The sequence below is a fragment of the Poecilia mexicana genome, unplaced genomic scaffold, assembly GCF_051168715.1.
Source record: "Poecilia mexicana isolate PSO_F unplaced genomic scaffold, ASM5116871v1 scaffold_2, whole genome shotgun sequence".
In the NCBI taxonomy this organism is placed as follows: domain Eukaryota; kingdom Metazoa; phylum Chordata; class Actinopteri; order Cyprinodontiformes; family Poeciliidae; genus Poecilia; species Poecilia mexicana.
In genome coordinates this window covers 31,152,304-31,165,300 of record NW_028263371.1, presented here as the reverse complement: position 1 = coordinate 31,165,300, position 12,997 = coordinate 31,152,304, and the positions used below count along the sequence as shown (strand labels likewise).

At 40.2% G+C, this 12,997-nt stretch overlaps 1 protein-coding gene across 5 annotated transcripts in view; it reads left to right on the top strand.

Annotated features, from left to right (window-relative positions):
* LOC106907443 (sodium-driven chloride bicarbonate exchanger-like) overlaps positions 1-12,997 on the top strand; it is a 47,627-nt gene that overhangs the window by 3,577 nt on the left and 31,053 nt on the right. For 2 of the 5 annotated variants that reach the window (XM_088014540.1, XM_088014531.1), the window contains exons 2-4: positions 1,174-1,307; positions 1,407-4,273; positions 6,450-6,479. In XM_088014540.1, the coding sequence (XP_087870666.1) occupies positions 4,226-4,273; positions 6,450-6,479 (78 nt within the window). In that variant the 5' untranslated portion in view covers positions 1,174-1,307; positions 1,407-4,225. Of the gene's footprint in view, positions 1-1,173; positions 4,274-6,130; positions 6,480-12,997 lie in introns of those variants that run through there. The other 3 variants (XM_088014537.1, XM_014973140.2, XM_088014538.1) reach the window with 3 other exon arrangements.

The window sequence follows — 12,997 nt, the reverse complement described above, 5'->3', positions numbered from 1 at the left end:
ATGAAAAGTGTGGCATGCAGACCCCTTTATTCTGATACCTTTAAATAAAACAAGAGACCTTTTATACACAAGCACTGCCTATTGCTACTGTGTATGTCTCAGTGATGTTATTACATGCAAAGTTTGTTGCTGTTTTTTTTTGTATGGTTTTCTGTTTTGTTTTTGTTTATGCACATGTAGAAGCAGATTTACAGGGTGTTACCTTGTCTTCTCTTTATCCTTCCTTTTCTATTTTTATCTTTCTTTCTCTTTAAACTTTCTGCCCGAGTTCCCTTCCTTTCTTTCTTTTTATCCCTCCCTTTTCTGACTCCATGTCCATCACATTTCAAATGACCCCAAAACAATGTCTAATTAAATTTTTTATGTTGTAAGTGGAGCAATGTAATGAAAGCCATATTGCACAGGAGACAACCTCCTGTCCCCTTCTTTACCTCTAGATGGTTTTTGGACCATCAGATCATTTCTGTGTGTCAGATTTCCAGATGACACTCAAACGCCACCCCTGAAGGATTGTCTCCTTATTTCCCCAGCGATCTGGGTCTGGTCACTAAGGCAGGGCAGCCATGTCCTCCTTTTGTAGACGGCTTTGGGACTATCCTTGACTGAGCTGGACAGGAAGTTGCTAAACTGGATCTGCAGCTTCAAAATTTGTGTCCCTCTCGTCTTGAAGAGCATCTGGAAGAAGTCTCCTATTGTATATTTCTCAACCTTTTCCAACAGATCTGAGACTTGAACCATTTTCAGAAAAGACTTGGAAAAAATGTGCAGCTTTTCAAATGGAAAATCTTTTGTCAGATTAATTGTGTCAGTGAGTTAAACTCTGAAGAGACCAATGTGATGCACCAAAGGTGCTGTTTATGCAAAATACATTTAAGAGGATGTGAAGTTTGGATGCTCTTACCTCATTTGAACAAAGACCACAGATATAGGACTTTGAAGTACAAAACTGTGTGCAATTGTGGATGGTTTGTGTCTTTTGGTAGCACTGGGTCTTACACATAGCTTCATTAATTTCTAAAGTTTAATTTCACTAATCAAGTGAAACAGTATACACCAAGTGTAGCTAGTTCTACTAATAAGCTTAGACGTCTTTTGAGTTTGTCCTCGAACACGCTTTCTTTGTTATGGAACGTGGTGCTGGAAACGTTACGCTCTGGAAATGTTTTTCTTCAGCAGGAACAAGATAACTGGTCAGAGTTTCTGAGAAGATTGGAAACCTGAATGACGTCACCACCTATGAACCCCATCACCCTCAACCTATGATGACACCCGCAGCTGGCTGACGACCACAGCAGCTTCTTCTGCAGGTTTGCAAAACAGACATTCACACCTCCAACATACTCACCCACACAAAAGGACTAACTGCACACCATCACAGGGTTAGTAATGACCTGTCACTCTGATAGACAGGATCTGACAGAGAGGATCCTCATCAAGGGCAGCTAACATCTCTGCAAACCTGTACCTTCAGGTTGGCACTATGGAGCACTATTTGCAGAAACCAGGTGCCACAAAGTCAGTCTCTGTTATTTGTGTATAATCTGGGCCAATAAAGCTGATTCTGAAGATTGATGGAGCCAAAGCCAGAGCAGTACTGGAAAACAAAAATTATTAAAGACTTGGTACTGGTGCAGAGGAGGACAGCCTGTCATGATCTGTGTGTTGTCGGTCAGTTTGGCTTTGAGTTTTGTATTGTGATTTTTTTTTGTATTCTATATTTATATTCTCCTTTAGTTTATAGATTCTATGAATTTTGTTCTGTTCTTTCAGTATTCTCATGTGTTTAAATGTTTTGTTGCTTTTCTAGTTTTCTGTTTATTTCCCTCAGATTCCTATATAATAATTTTGATGTTCACTTGACAGTTTTTCTTCAGTCCACCGGCCATGTTCTGCCATTTCTTTAGATTCATCTGGTCCTTGTTTCACTAATCACTTACTTCCTCAATGTCTTCTGTTCCTTCTTTCTTTCCTGCCCTCTAGCAGTCTTGTCTATTGCTCTGCCTGCCTTCCTGAACACAATCCTCAGCTTAGCTTTCCTGCCCCTTTTGTGTCTCTGCCATGGCTGTAAGTTTTGTTTCGTCTTTGTTTTCAATAAGCCTCCCCAAACAGGATCTTACCGTCTTCCACAACAACTAAACAAGACGAGAATGCCAGCCCAGCACTGGTCAAAGAGTAAATGATGGAAATTAAATTATAAGTTATTTTATTTCTTCTGGGCTTGTATAAACCTGACAATTTTACTGAAGTAGAAGAACCATTGATAATAGTGAGGTTTTTAACTTGACAATAACAGAGGTCCTGAGTGCTGTAATTTTAAACCATTCTTCCTAAAGATGGCAACTTAAATTATAAGTTACTCTGTCATTTTTAACCCTGACTTTAAGTGAAATCCCCTTGGACTGGAAATCTGTCCTTGTTACTCTAACAAGAAAGTGACCTCTGTATTTCAAACAATTGCAGACCAATCTCTAAATCTGTCTTTGCAAAAGTCCTGCTCAAAGAATATCTGGCCATATATTCTATTTTTTTTTCTCCATTTCAGTCAGGTTTCTGCAAAAATCACAGTATTGTTCCCTCTACTTTTATAACTGTAATTGATTGGTTACTGTAATCAAATGTCTTTCAGGTTTTGGAGAGTATCTCACTAGTAGAGTCTACTTTTAATAAACTGACAATTATTTGAATGTTAAGGACCATATTCCCTTTTATATTATATAATTAAAAGTTCTTTTAGGATCTTACTACAGAAGCAAGTCTTGCTTTTCTTAGTGCGTGAAACAGAAATTGGGGGAAACGACCTTTCTCCCTGTTGTGTACTTTGGAGACGTATGTAAACGTTTCCACTCCATTGTCCACACACACTAGATAATGGAGTATTGAGATTCATCAACTGTGGTCAGCTTATTCAACATTGTGTGCTCTACTATAAAATTAACTGGACGTCTTCATATATGTACAGCTCAGTCACTGGTGTGTGGTTATTTACAAATCTATTCTGGGTACTACTCCTTATCTATATTTTCTCTTAACAAAACATGAAAGTTGCAATCTGTAGGCCCCAAATTAGTCTACACCTAAAAAAAACTATTTGATAATAAGACCGTGAAGTCCAAATAACCTTATGATCCTCATACTGTAGCCATAGTGGTCATTTTTCATGCATTCCCATGTTTTATAGGGAATGCATGATGTGCTTATTTGTTTTTAAGTCACACAGTTCTACAACGCCTTAACATTGATCACACTTTGTCATGATACAACCACAAACTTTACTGTGTTTTGGGGGATTTATGTGACAGGCCAACACAAAGTAGCACATAATTAAAAAGCTGATGTAAAATTATTCATGGTTTTTGACATTTTTTCACAAGTAATCATAAAAATGTGGCTTGGTTTGCTCGTCTGACAACAACGCCCTTTTCAACATATTTTCTATGTCACACTTCAAAAAAGTCTGCTGATAGTTGTCCATGAACAGTAAAAAAAAACAAAAAACAAAAATAAACATTTTGGTTTGGTTGACAAGTGACCGGAAGAGGGCGCCATTGTGTTAACTTGAACCCAGCAGCATCCGGGGGTGATTTGGATGCCAGTTGCCGGTGGAACATTGCGTGCCGCAACAAGAAGCAGAGATGCGATTGACAGAAGACTGCAGATTGCCTGCATGTTGACGGGAATAATAAGACAACCAACACGAAGAGCTGACAACGACCATTAGAAAAATAAGCCATTATGATTGGCGGATTTCCCCTGTCATGCAAACATGAAAGCGGTCCAACATGGCTGTTATTCTTTCTGTTCCATTTCTGTCTTATTACCCATGATCCACACATGACCCACTGTGTTTTAAATCTTCTGGTGAAAGGCAGAATTAGAAACCAAAACGCCTTTCCAGTAGCTCACATGCACGACTGAAAACATGGAGGTATAAGCCCCCACTGGCAGAAGAAACCCCCGCATAAAAAGTGTGCGCTCAAAATGGAAAGCGCAGCCTCCCCTCCTTTGTGCGTAAACGATGCGGGGCCAGGACGGGAACACTTTGCTACCTTCATCTGAGAAAACCCGGCCGGTGAATGCTCAGTAGGGGAGGGGAGAAGAATAAAATCTGAAGAAGAAAACGCCAGCATCAAGTGAGGGTCGCTTTCCAAAGCAGCGGTTTGCCGAGGAGGAGCGCAGCGTCGCCACCTGGTTATATTCTGAGGCCGAGGAAGAGGAGAGGGAAAAGATGGACATCACCGACCAAGGAGCCCAAATGGAGCCGCTCTTACCCACGGTAAACACACACCGATCTGGATGTTCAGCTTAACATGTGAGCGTAGTTTATTTCCTCTTTGGAATATATATATACATTTAAAAAAAATCAGGCGAACGATTCATTTTGAGCGTTTCACTTTGCAGTCGTGACAGACATAAACGCTCCTGATCACACGGGGAAGGAATACAGTCTTAAATGAGCCACATTTCAGCTGTGAGTCCACGCAGCAAAACCCAGATGCCCTCAATTACAGAAGTGGCGCACAGGTGGGGATACACGGCAGCAACAGTTCTGCTTTGCAAATTTTCTTCCCTGCATCTCAGCTATACATGTCGTCTATAGCGTGGATCATATGGTTAACATGGGTTTATACACCGCTGTCAAAGCTGGGATCAAGATGTTCCAGGAGCTGGAAGTGTTTGATCCCAGCAGGTTGGATGCACTGTAACCAGCTTCCTTTTAATCTTACAGAAAGATGGCACAGACATTTATAATGTAGCTCAGTTATATTAGTCAGTACAAGCACAAGCGTCTTGATGTAGTTATCTTTTTTGATCTGCTGCTAGAGTTTAGAGTAATGGTTTAAAAAATGAACCTTAATCCAGCCAGCAGTGTGATGGGTCAACACAAAGTAGTGCATCATGGTGAAATGAAAATGATCCACAGGTTTTCTAAGCTTGTATAAAAAAATTATTCTGAAAAGTGTTATGCATGTTTTCACCCCTCTACCAAGATGCCTCTAAGCAAGTCCAGCGCAACAACTTTAATATTTTATAGAGTCAACTTTAGCCATTTCAAGTCTTGAAATTGTTTCAAAATAACTCAGACTCTGGATAGAAAATTTAAAATTTAGATTTTTTTTTTAAATCCACTGTAGCCCTGCCTGTATGTTCAGCGTTTTCCTGTTGGAAGATGAAGGACTCAGGTTAATTCCAGAACTGCTCCATATAAATTGTTATCCAGCTTCCTTGTTTATGCTGAATAAAAGCGTTCCCACACTTGGTGAAGCTTTTCTAGGTCAAACATTTCTTGGTTTTCTCTCGCAAGGTTTTTTTTTTCTCAACAATCCCTTTTTTTCTTGCCAACTGTGAAATTAGAGAAGTCTAAGACTAGTAGTTGTGCTCCAATCAGACTCTACCACCTGAGCCGTGAGTCTCGCAGCTCTTCCCGAGCTACCGTAAGCTTTCTGGCTGCTTCTCTGATTAATGTTCTCGTTGCTCGCCCTTTCATTTTCGGCATTCAGCTGCGTCTTGGTAGGTTTGTATTCAGAAAGAGACTGAGTTAAATACAGATTCACTTTATTTTCTAATTAAGTGTCTCCCAAAGCCAACTAGTACGTTGGATTTTATCATCATAAATGCAGGTTAAATCATTTCTGATATTTGTTCAGTTTTCTTCCGCTTCCCCTGTGTGCTCTTCCCAGTGAAATACAATAACGCCAGCGTCAAAACGTACTATTCCAAAGCACTGCCGCATGCATTAGTATTCAGGTGAGACTATGCCATTTTAAAATAATGAAATAAAAGATGGCCACTCCATTGCATGCAGTGTCGGTGTGAGAGCAGGAAGATAGCATCCATTGTTTTGTGCGGAGCAGTAATAAAAAGCGCTGATTGCTCTGGAGGCCAATCAATAGTCCGACTGCTCTATTTGGGGTGGTGTTATGTGAGGACGTGGTTTTCTAGCATAAGGTGAAGCCTGTAACGCAGTTCCCCCCCTGCGCACTCAGTGCAGCATGGCTGCTTCCTTGTCATTGTAAGTCATTGCTGTCTCCCCTGGCCCCCCACACCACCCGCTCCTACCCTGCAAGCTGCAAGTGTTGCCATAGTTTCACTCTGATGTGTATGGTTATGTGAGGTATTAGTTTGGCGAGCATCTCAGGGGATCTGTATACCAACTCGCTTTGCCGTGTTCCTGGGTTCCCAAGGTCAAACATGAAAGTATGACTGATTAAATTCTCGAGATATTGCTTTTGAGTTTCTTAAATTATTTACCTTACAGCTTAAAGTATTAATACATGTTACACTGTCATGTAAAATCCTGTTGAAATACATTGAGGTTTGTGGGTTTTTTTTTTTTTTTAGGAACATGTGATTATTTCAGAGTATTTGAATACTTAACTCCATTTTTTATGTTCAATAATTGGTTCAGAGTATATAGATTTTAACTTGTCTCATTGTTCTTTGACTTTCAGGAACAAAGTTCTCAAGAAAGTAAAGATGTGGTGAGTAGATTCCATCAGTATTTGCTTAAGTAAGATAGACTTGTTTTAATAAGCCTTCATTTTTCAGTATTTATATCATATTAGTAATAACTTGATGGTAATGGTAGTTTCTCTGAGTGCACCAGTCTCTTACGTCAACATGTTGGATGTTTTTTGCCGTCTTTGACTTTGAGGTTGCATGGGTCTCTGGTTGGTCCACCATTGCCTTTCAATCAGGTTGAGGTCTGCACTTTGACTAGGCCATCAGCTCCGTTACAGATTTGTTGGTGTATTTGGCATTACTGTCCAGTTCATGACCAGCTTCAGCCAGGCTGTTAGTCCGTGTCCTTTGACTGCAACACAGGCCTAAACCATCACCCTGCCAACCCATGCTGGACAGGTGGTGTGATGTATTTGTGCTCATGCAGCATGTTTAGTTTCAACAGGGTAACATTCAATTATGGACAAATAATTCAGCATTATAATAAATTGTTCCAGAAGTGTTTTGTTTTGTTTAAATGTTGCCATGTTCTTTAGAGAAACAAACGGCTTTCTCTTTGGAACGCTTCAAAGAAGCCATGTTGGTTCACTCTTTATTCTGACTGTGCTAACTGAGGCTTGTCGAATCTGTTATGGATTTCTTTAGTCTTTTGTTGTTTCTCTGAGCAATTCACTCTTGGGAAGAACAGATCCCCCCACACTGTCTCAAATGTCGTTCTCTTGTGAATAATTGTTCACTATAGACAGGTGGATTTAAATTGAATTCTTGTTTTTCACCTCAACACATTCCGACTTTTGAAGTTCACTTTGCCAGTTTAAGATACATCTTGTTGTGAGTTTGTTTAATTTGGATAACTCCAGAGGTGAATTAACTGTAGTTATTTTCTGCTAATATTACAATGGTATACAATGTTCCTTTGTTGTTAAGAACACCAAAAGTATTATATTTCTATGTTACTGGTGTTTGTCCATCTTTTGTTCCCAGTATAAAAATATTGGAGTTAAACTTAATGTCCCACAGCTGCAGTGGGCTAACTGTGATTAGCCAGCTTGCTTAGCAGATGTCGTGCATTATTGGATCCGAGTTGTGACACATGCCACAATGCATCTGGAATCCTCAGCAGGCTGTCTTCAATCAATAACAGGAATTAAGTGGAGTTGGAGCTTTCAACGCATTAAACGCTCTGAGGAGCTCCCCGTGTGAGAGTTGAAGCAGGCCCCCGAGCCAGTTCTGGAGGACGGCTATGAAGCGTGTTTGAGTTGTATGACATCCACTCTGATGAAATATTGCTTATGCAACTGATGGCTCACAGCCACACCGAGGACAGGACTAAAAACAAAGTGGCAGACATTGGAAAAATGTTGCATCCTCCACTCAGATGAGGTCAAGGGTTCAGCAGAGCTGAAAGTATGGGCGCATGAAGCTGGGAGCTTTAGAAAAAAACTTTCATTTGTTTTATTTTTCTGGAAAGATATGTTAGAAACTGAGTAATGTCCACTGACTGAGTTTTTAGTGAGCAGATTTTCTTTTCTTTGTGCAGAACATTTTTACATGACTTTATCTGAACAGAGTTCTGCTTAAATGAACTAACATTGTGAAAAGAAACTTATTTATTTACACTGACGCAAAATAGTATTAAATTGACTTTAACTAAACATAAATGAACTACAATTAATTTAATTGACTGAAATTTAACTGCATGAACTTAAAGGTGATTAACTGAACTGAACACAATTGAATTCAGCTTTACATAATTGAACTGAACTACCTCATAAATGCATAGTAATTGCAGTCTTTATAAACTCGTGAATATACAGAAAGGGATACGAAATCTGTCAATATTTGGAAAATTAGTAAGATGACAAATTCTGTTCAGTCTACCTGACCTAAATAGGTAAGGTTTTGTCTGTTTTTATGTCAGTCTGTGAGACAAATAGCATCACTTGTTTTTTTTTTTTTTGAAGTGTAGGTAAATATCTGGTTTCAACTGAGCCTGAACAGAGTTAAATTGGAGATATGTTTTTGGTAATCAGTTACACAAGTAAAAATATTCCACGATGTAAAGGACGGTAGATAAAGGAATTCGTCATGAGAAAGAAATCTAAGCAATCGGTACAGTCCACTATAAAATCCCAACAATTCACGCAAAATCCACACGACTCGGAGTACATGCGGACAGCAAGTCTAAATATGTGGGAACCTAAAGTAACAGATTTTGGTCTCCTAGAAGCAGAGCTTGGATGATTCTGACCAGGATCTTCTGTCCTGGTATAGCAGGGTACATCTCCGGCTTGTGGACAACCAGCAGGGACAGTCAGAGGACGTGCGCTGATGTTGCCTGGGCTTATTCTTTGGAATGTTCTGTTCTTCTCAGATCAGTGAAAACTTTTTCCAACTTGGTGATTTGACTGTGAAAAACTGGCAGGCAGACAAAGAAGGGAGAGGAGCTGTAAGGTGAGAGATAAACATTAAATGAAGAGCAGTGGAATGAATAGTGTTTTTAATAGCTTTTGAAATGGGGAATTTTGAAATGATACCCTGTAAAGGTAGGAATTTTGATGTTGAACATTTGTAGCATAGCAGAAGAATCTTCTTCTCCCTCTCTGTTCTGCTGACGATGCAGCTTAGCCAGAGAGCAGCTTCTTTACCTGAGGTAGGCTCAGCCAACACGCATACATACACCAGCATCACAATGTACACATGCAGTGATCAGTGGGACTGCAGCAACTACAGCATTCACCGCTCCCCACCTGCCGTGTTCAAGATGCGCCATGACTCGTAGTGGGGAAAGTGTATGGACTTGTGCGAACCCCCCCTCCCGTTGCAGGATGGCGTTTTTGGCTCCCTGTGACCTAAGACTCTTCTCTTGGGTAATGCTACACAACCCTATAGCTCAGAGAGTCAGCGGAGCAGAACGGTGCACAGCGCAGCATCGGTGATGTCAGAGCGCTAATCTCTCTGGGGGGATTGGCGGATGGACGCTTGTCAGAAGCATTTGATGCTGCCCTGGATGAAAGCCTTGGGAGGCAGAGCGAGAGACGGAGACAGAGACTGGAGCTGGAGCTGTGCTACTTTTCTTTTCGAATGCCGATGTTGTGGAGCCTTTGGGAGCGGGGCTGCTTCCACGTTCCTGCATGGGAAGAGTGACTGATGAGAGCGGCCGAGGGAAGGAGAGGTTCTGACCGAGATGAGCCGACAGATGAGCTGACTCTGTCCTTCTCTGAGGTTTCCTCTCACTTTCTGTCCAACTCGCACAAGCATCCTGAGCTCAGAGTCGGAGTCAGGCCTCGAGTCCTCGCTTTTCATTTTCTACCACTGCTGCAAGCACAAGGGGAGTTAGCGGGCAACCTTTCATGAACACCATGATCTCAGTGGATCTCAATAAGGGATTTGTTTATCAGGTATGTTCCTTTGTTTTTGTATGTTCCTTTCCTGTTGCTGTATTAGCTGAAATTGATTTTTTGTTTGGCTAGACAGTATCTGTAAAGTTTCAAAGTACCCTAAATAAGCATTTCTGTGACATATTTTCATAACTTTGTGTGAATTGACTTGAGTCAGGTTGCCAGTGTCTAGGCTGCATCATCGTAGTGCAAGTAAAGTCTAGGCTCATGTTGTAAAATGAGAGCTAGTTCAGTTGGTTTATGAGTGAATACTCCAGAGGAGGTTGGCTGACAGATGGGACTGTCATTCTGGAGCTTATACTGTACTTGCTACTCCATGCTGTATAACCCTCACCCTAATTTATGATGCTGAAGACAAGCCAGGAATTCTAGATTGTTGCTGTCGATGTGGTTTTCGTCTTGTTTGATGGATATATGATGACAAAGACTTGCCTCTAATTGATTGACCAGATCTGCTGCTTGCACTGTGTCTCCTGCTCTGTCCGAGAGAACAGGTGATGTAGCGCTGTCCCCTGGGTACTTTGCGTACCGTGCTCTGTATGCCACCAGCGCTGATCCTGCTGCCACTGCCACGGTCACCACAGCCATCTGTGGGGGTGAAAACCATGACAACAGAAGCTGTCAGCCAATCGCAGATCTTGTACTTTTGTCACTGATAATCCGTGTTCCCTGTTTGCGATCTACAACAATCACCGTGGCTCCTAACACTTGCAGAAAGTCCACTAAGGCAGATTGAGATTAAAGAGATTGACATTATGCAACTGTGTTTAGAGCGGGATGGGCCACTTGCATGGCTACTTCTACGTGCACGGTGAAGGACAAATGCCTCGTTTTGTATGATTTTTTTACTGCACTCTACCTGTCCTATTTCTCAGTGCCGAAATTGTAAACATTCATCAACCCTGCCGCTGTGGTAGCCTCAGGAGAGATTGTTGAAGGGCACAGAAAGGAGGTCGCATATCTTCTTCCCAGTGAGCAATGTTACTGAACACAGATTCCTGGACGGTAGCCTGTGAGACTCAATGAACCTGGGAAAAATGCAATATGATAATTGAAAACATCTCTGTTCCTCATCTTTATCTCCTGTTGGCTGCATTTGGGATCTTCTTTTCAGTATATCAAAATATTTAGTCCTCACTTGTACAATGCACTTCAAACATAATCACACCATTTGAATTTCAATATATTATACTGGGACTTCATGCAATTTCTCAAATTAGTGCATAATTGTAAACTGGAAAGTTCCATCTGTTGAGTCCAGGTGTGTGTAATTTAATCTGTAAATCCAGTTCTGTGAAGGCTCCACAGGCTTGTTAGAGAATATTTCAGAACAAGCAGTACCACACAGCAGAGAAATACAGCAGACAGGTCAGAGAAGATTTAAAGCAGAGTTTCATTGTAAAACAATATCCAGAGCTTTGAATGTCTTATAAAACACTATTATCTGGAAATGGAAAGAGTAAGCCAAAGCACAATGGAGTAGAAACCTACCAAGATATGGTTGCCTACCTCAAATGACAGGTCCCGCAAAAATGGCATTAAACAAAGAGGCAACTAAGATGCACATGATAACCCTCTCAAGTTCAGGTGGGAGAATATGGCAACCCCTTAACTGTCACCCTCAATGGATGCATGAGGATACTGGTGTCATGATAACGGTTAAGGACCACTATGAAAAGTGAATGTACATTAGGAGTGTTGCGTCTTGTCTTGTCAGTTAAGATGCATCAAGATAGTGTTTTCAGTAGAAGAGGTTCAAAAAAGATTGGTGTGTTTGCAGCATTGTCCACCGATCAGACGCAGCGGTTGGGGTTGTTTGCTAGAAAAGGGCGGACGCGTACTTTTGTGTGTCTGATGCTGCCGGTGTGCGTCGCCCTTTAGCTGTAAACTCAACAAGACGAATTGGAATTGTTTAATAAAAAACCATGAGAAGTGCTATTTACAGTTAACCTCAAGCCAGGTAGGAGACAGCAGATGTAGAAGGTGTTAAGACTGAACACATCTGCATGGTATCACATAATGGTGACAGAGACAGTGACACTGGTCAGAGTGTATGGGAAGTTTGATGGAGAAATATGCACCACTATTCAGGACAAAAATAGCTACACCAGTTAGTTTCCATCCAGTCTGATTGATTTGAAGGTATTCTGCAAAAAGGAACGCTCAAAACATTTTCATATGTAGATGTTGTGAATCTGGTCATGTCATACCAAAAATTTTGATTGCTGTAAATTGCGGTTTTATAGAGTTGTGACTCGGATAGCTGAATACAAACGGTTACCACACTAAATTGTTACATCACAAATCATTTTATTTGCATTTTAGAATTCTGTGATGGCATGTCATGTAAAAACCTTGTAAAATATATTGGTCTTTTGGGTTTCATGAGTCAGAATCTGAGAAAGTTAAATATCTACAAAATGAGACTTTAGTTTTGCTAAAGTCTCAATTTAGCTTCTCTTGTGGCTCACTATTTATAGATGTAAAGCAACTCAAATCCTGCTTTTAGTCAGTTGAAGACAAAATGTATACATACATTGTATAAATATATGTATGGTAAGCTAATGTATAGTATGTTATCAACACTGCGCAGCAAAGAACAGGAAATCAGATTTTCTTTAAAAGACATCAGTAAAAAGTAAAAAGTTACATGACAAACAGTCAGCAATTTATATATTAGATAAGCTTCTCTGAAAGTAGATTCTTCTGTCAGGAATAATTATGGCTAGGATTCAGTAAAACATAAAGATCCAAATTTAGTTATTCAAGAATATAGGTAGTTTTATATAAATATGTAAAGGTTTTTTAATGTCTATATGAATCGAAATAAAACTGCAGAGCTAAAGGAAAAAACTCCACTTAATTAATAAACAGTAACACACATTTTACTGTTAAAATAATGAAGATTTAGTTTTTTTTGAAAACGGGTTGGCGACACTAAACTCGGAGGCAACAAGTTGTCCAAGAGTCGCCTGCAAATCATGTTCTAAAAAATGACTGAAATTGTTGCTTTTTTTTTTTGGGAAACAAAAAGAATATTAAATTTCAAACAAAATTGATTTCCTTGATTAAGAACTTCATCTTTTCTGGAGTCAAATTTGTACAAAACAAACGTCAGCCAGGCTAGTGGGCGTAGC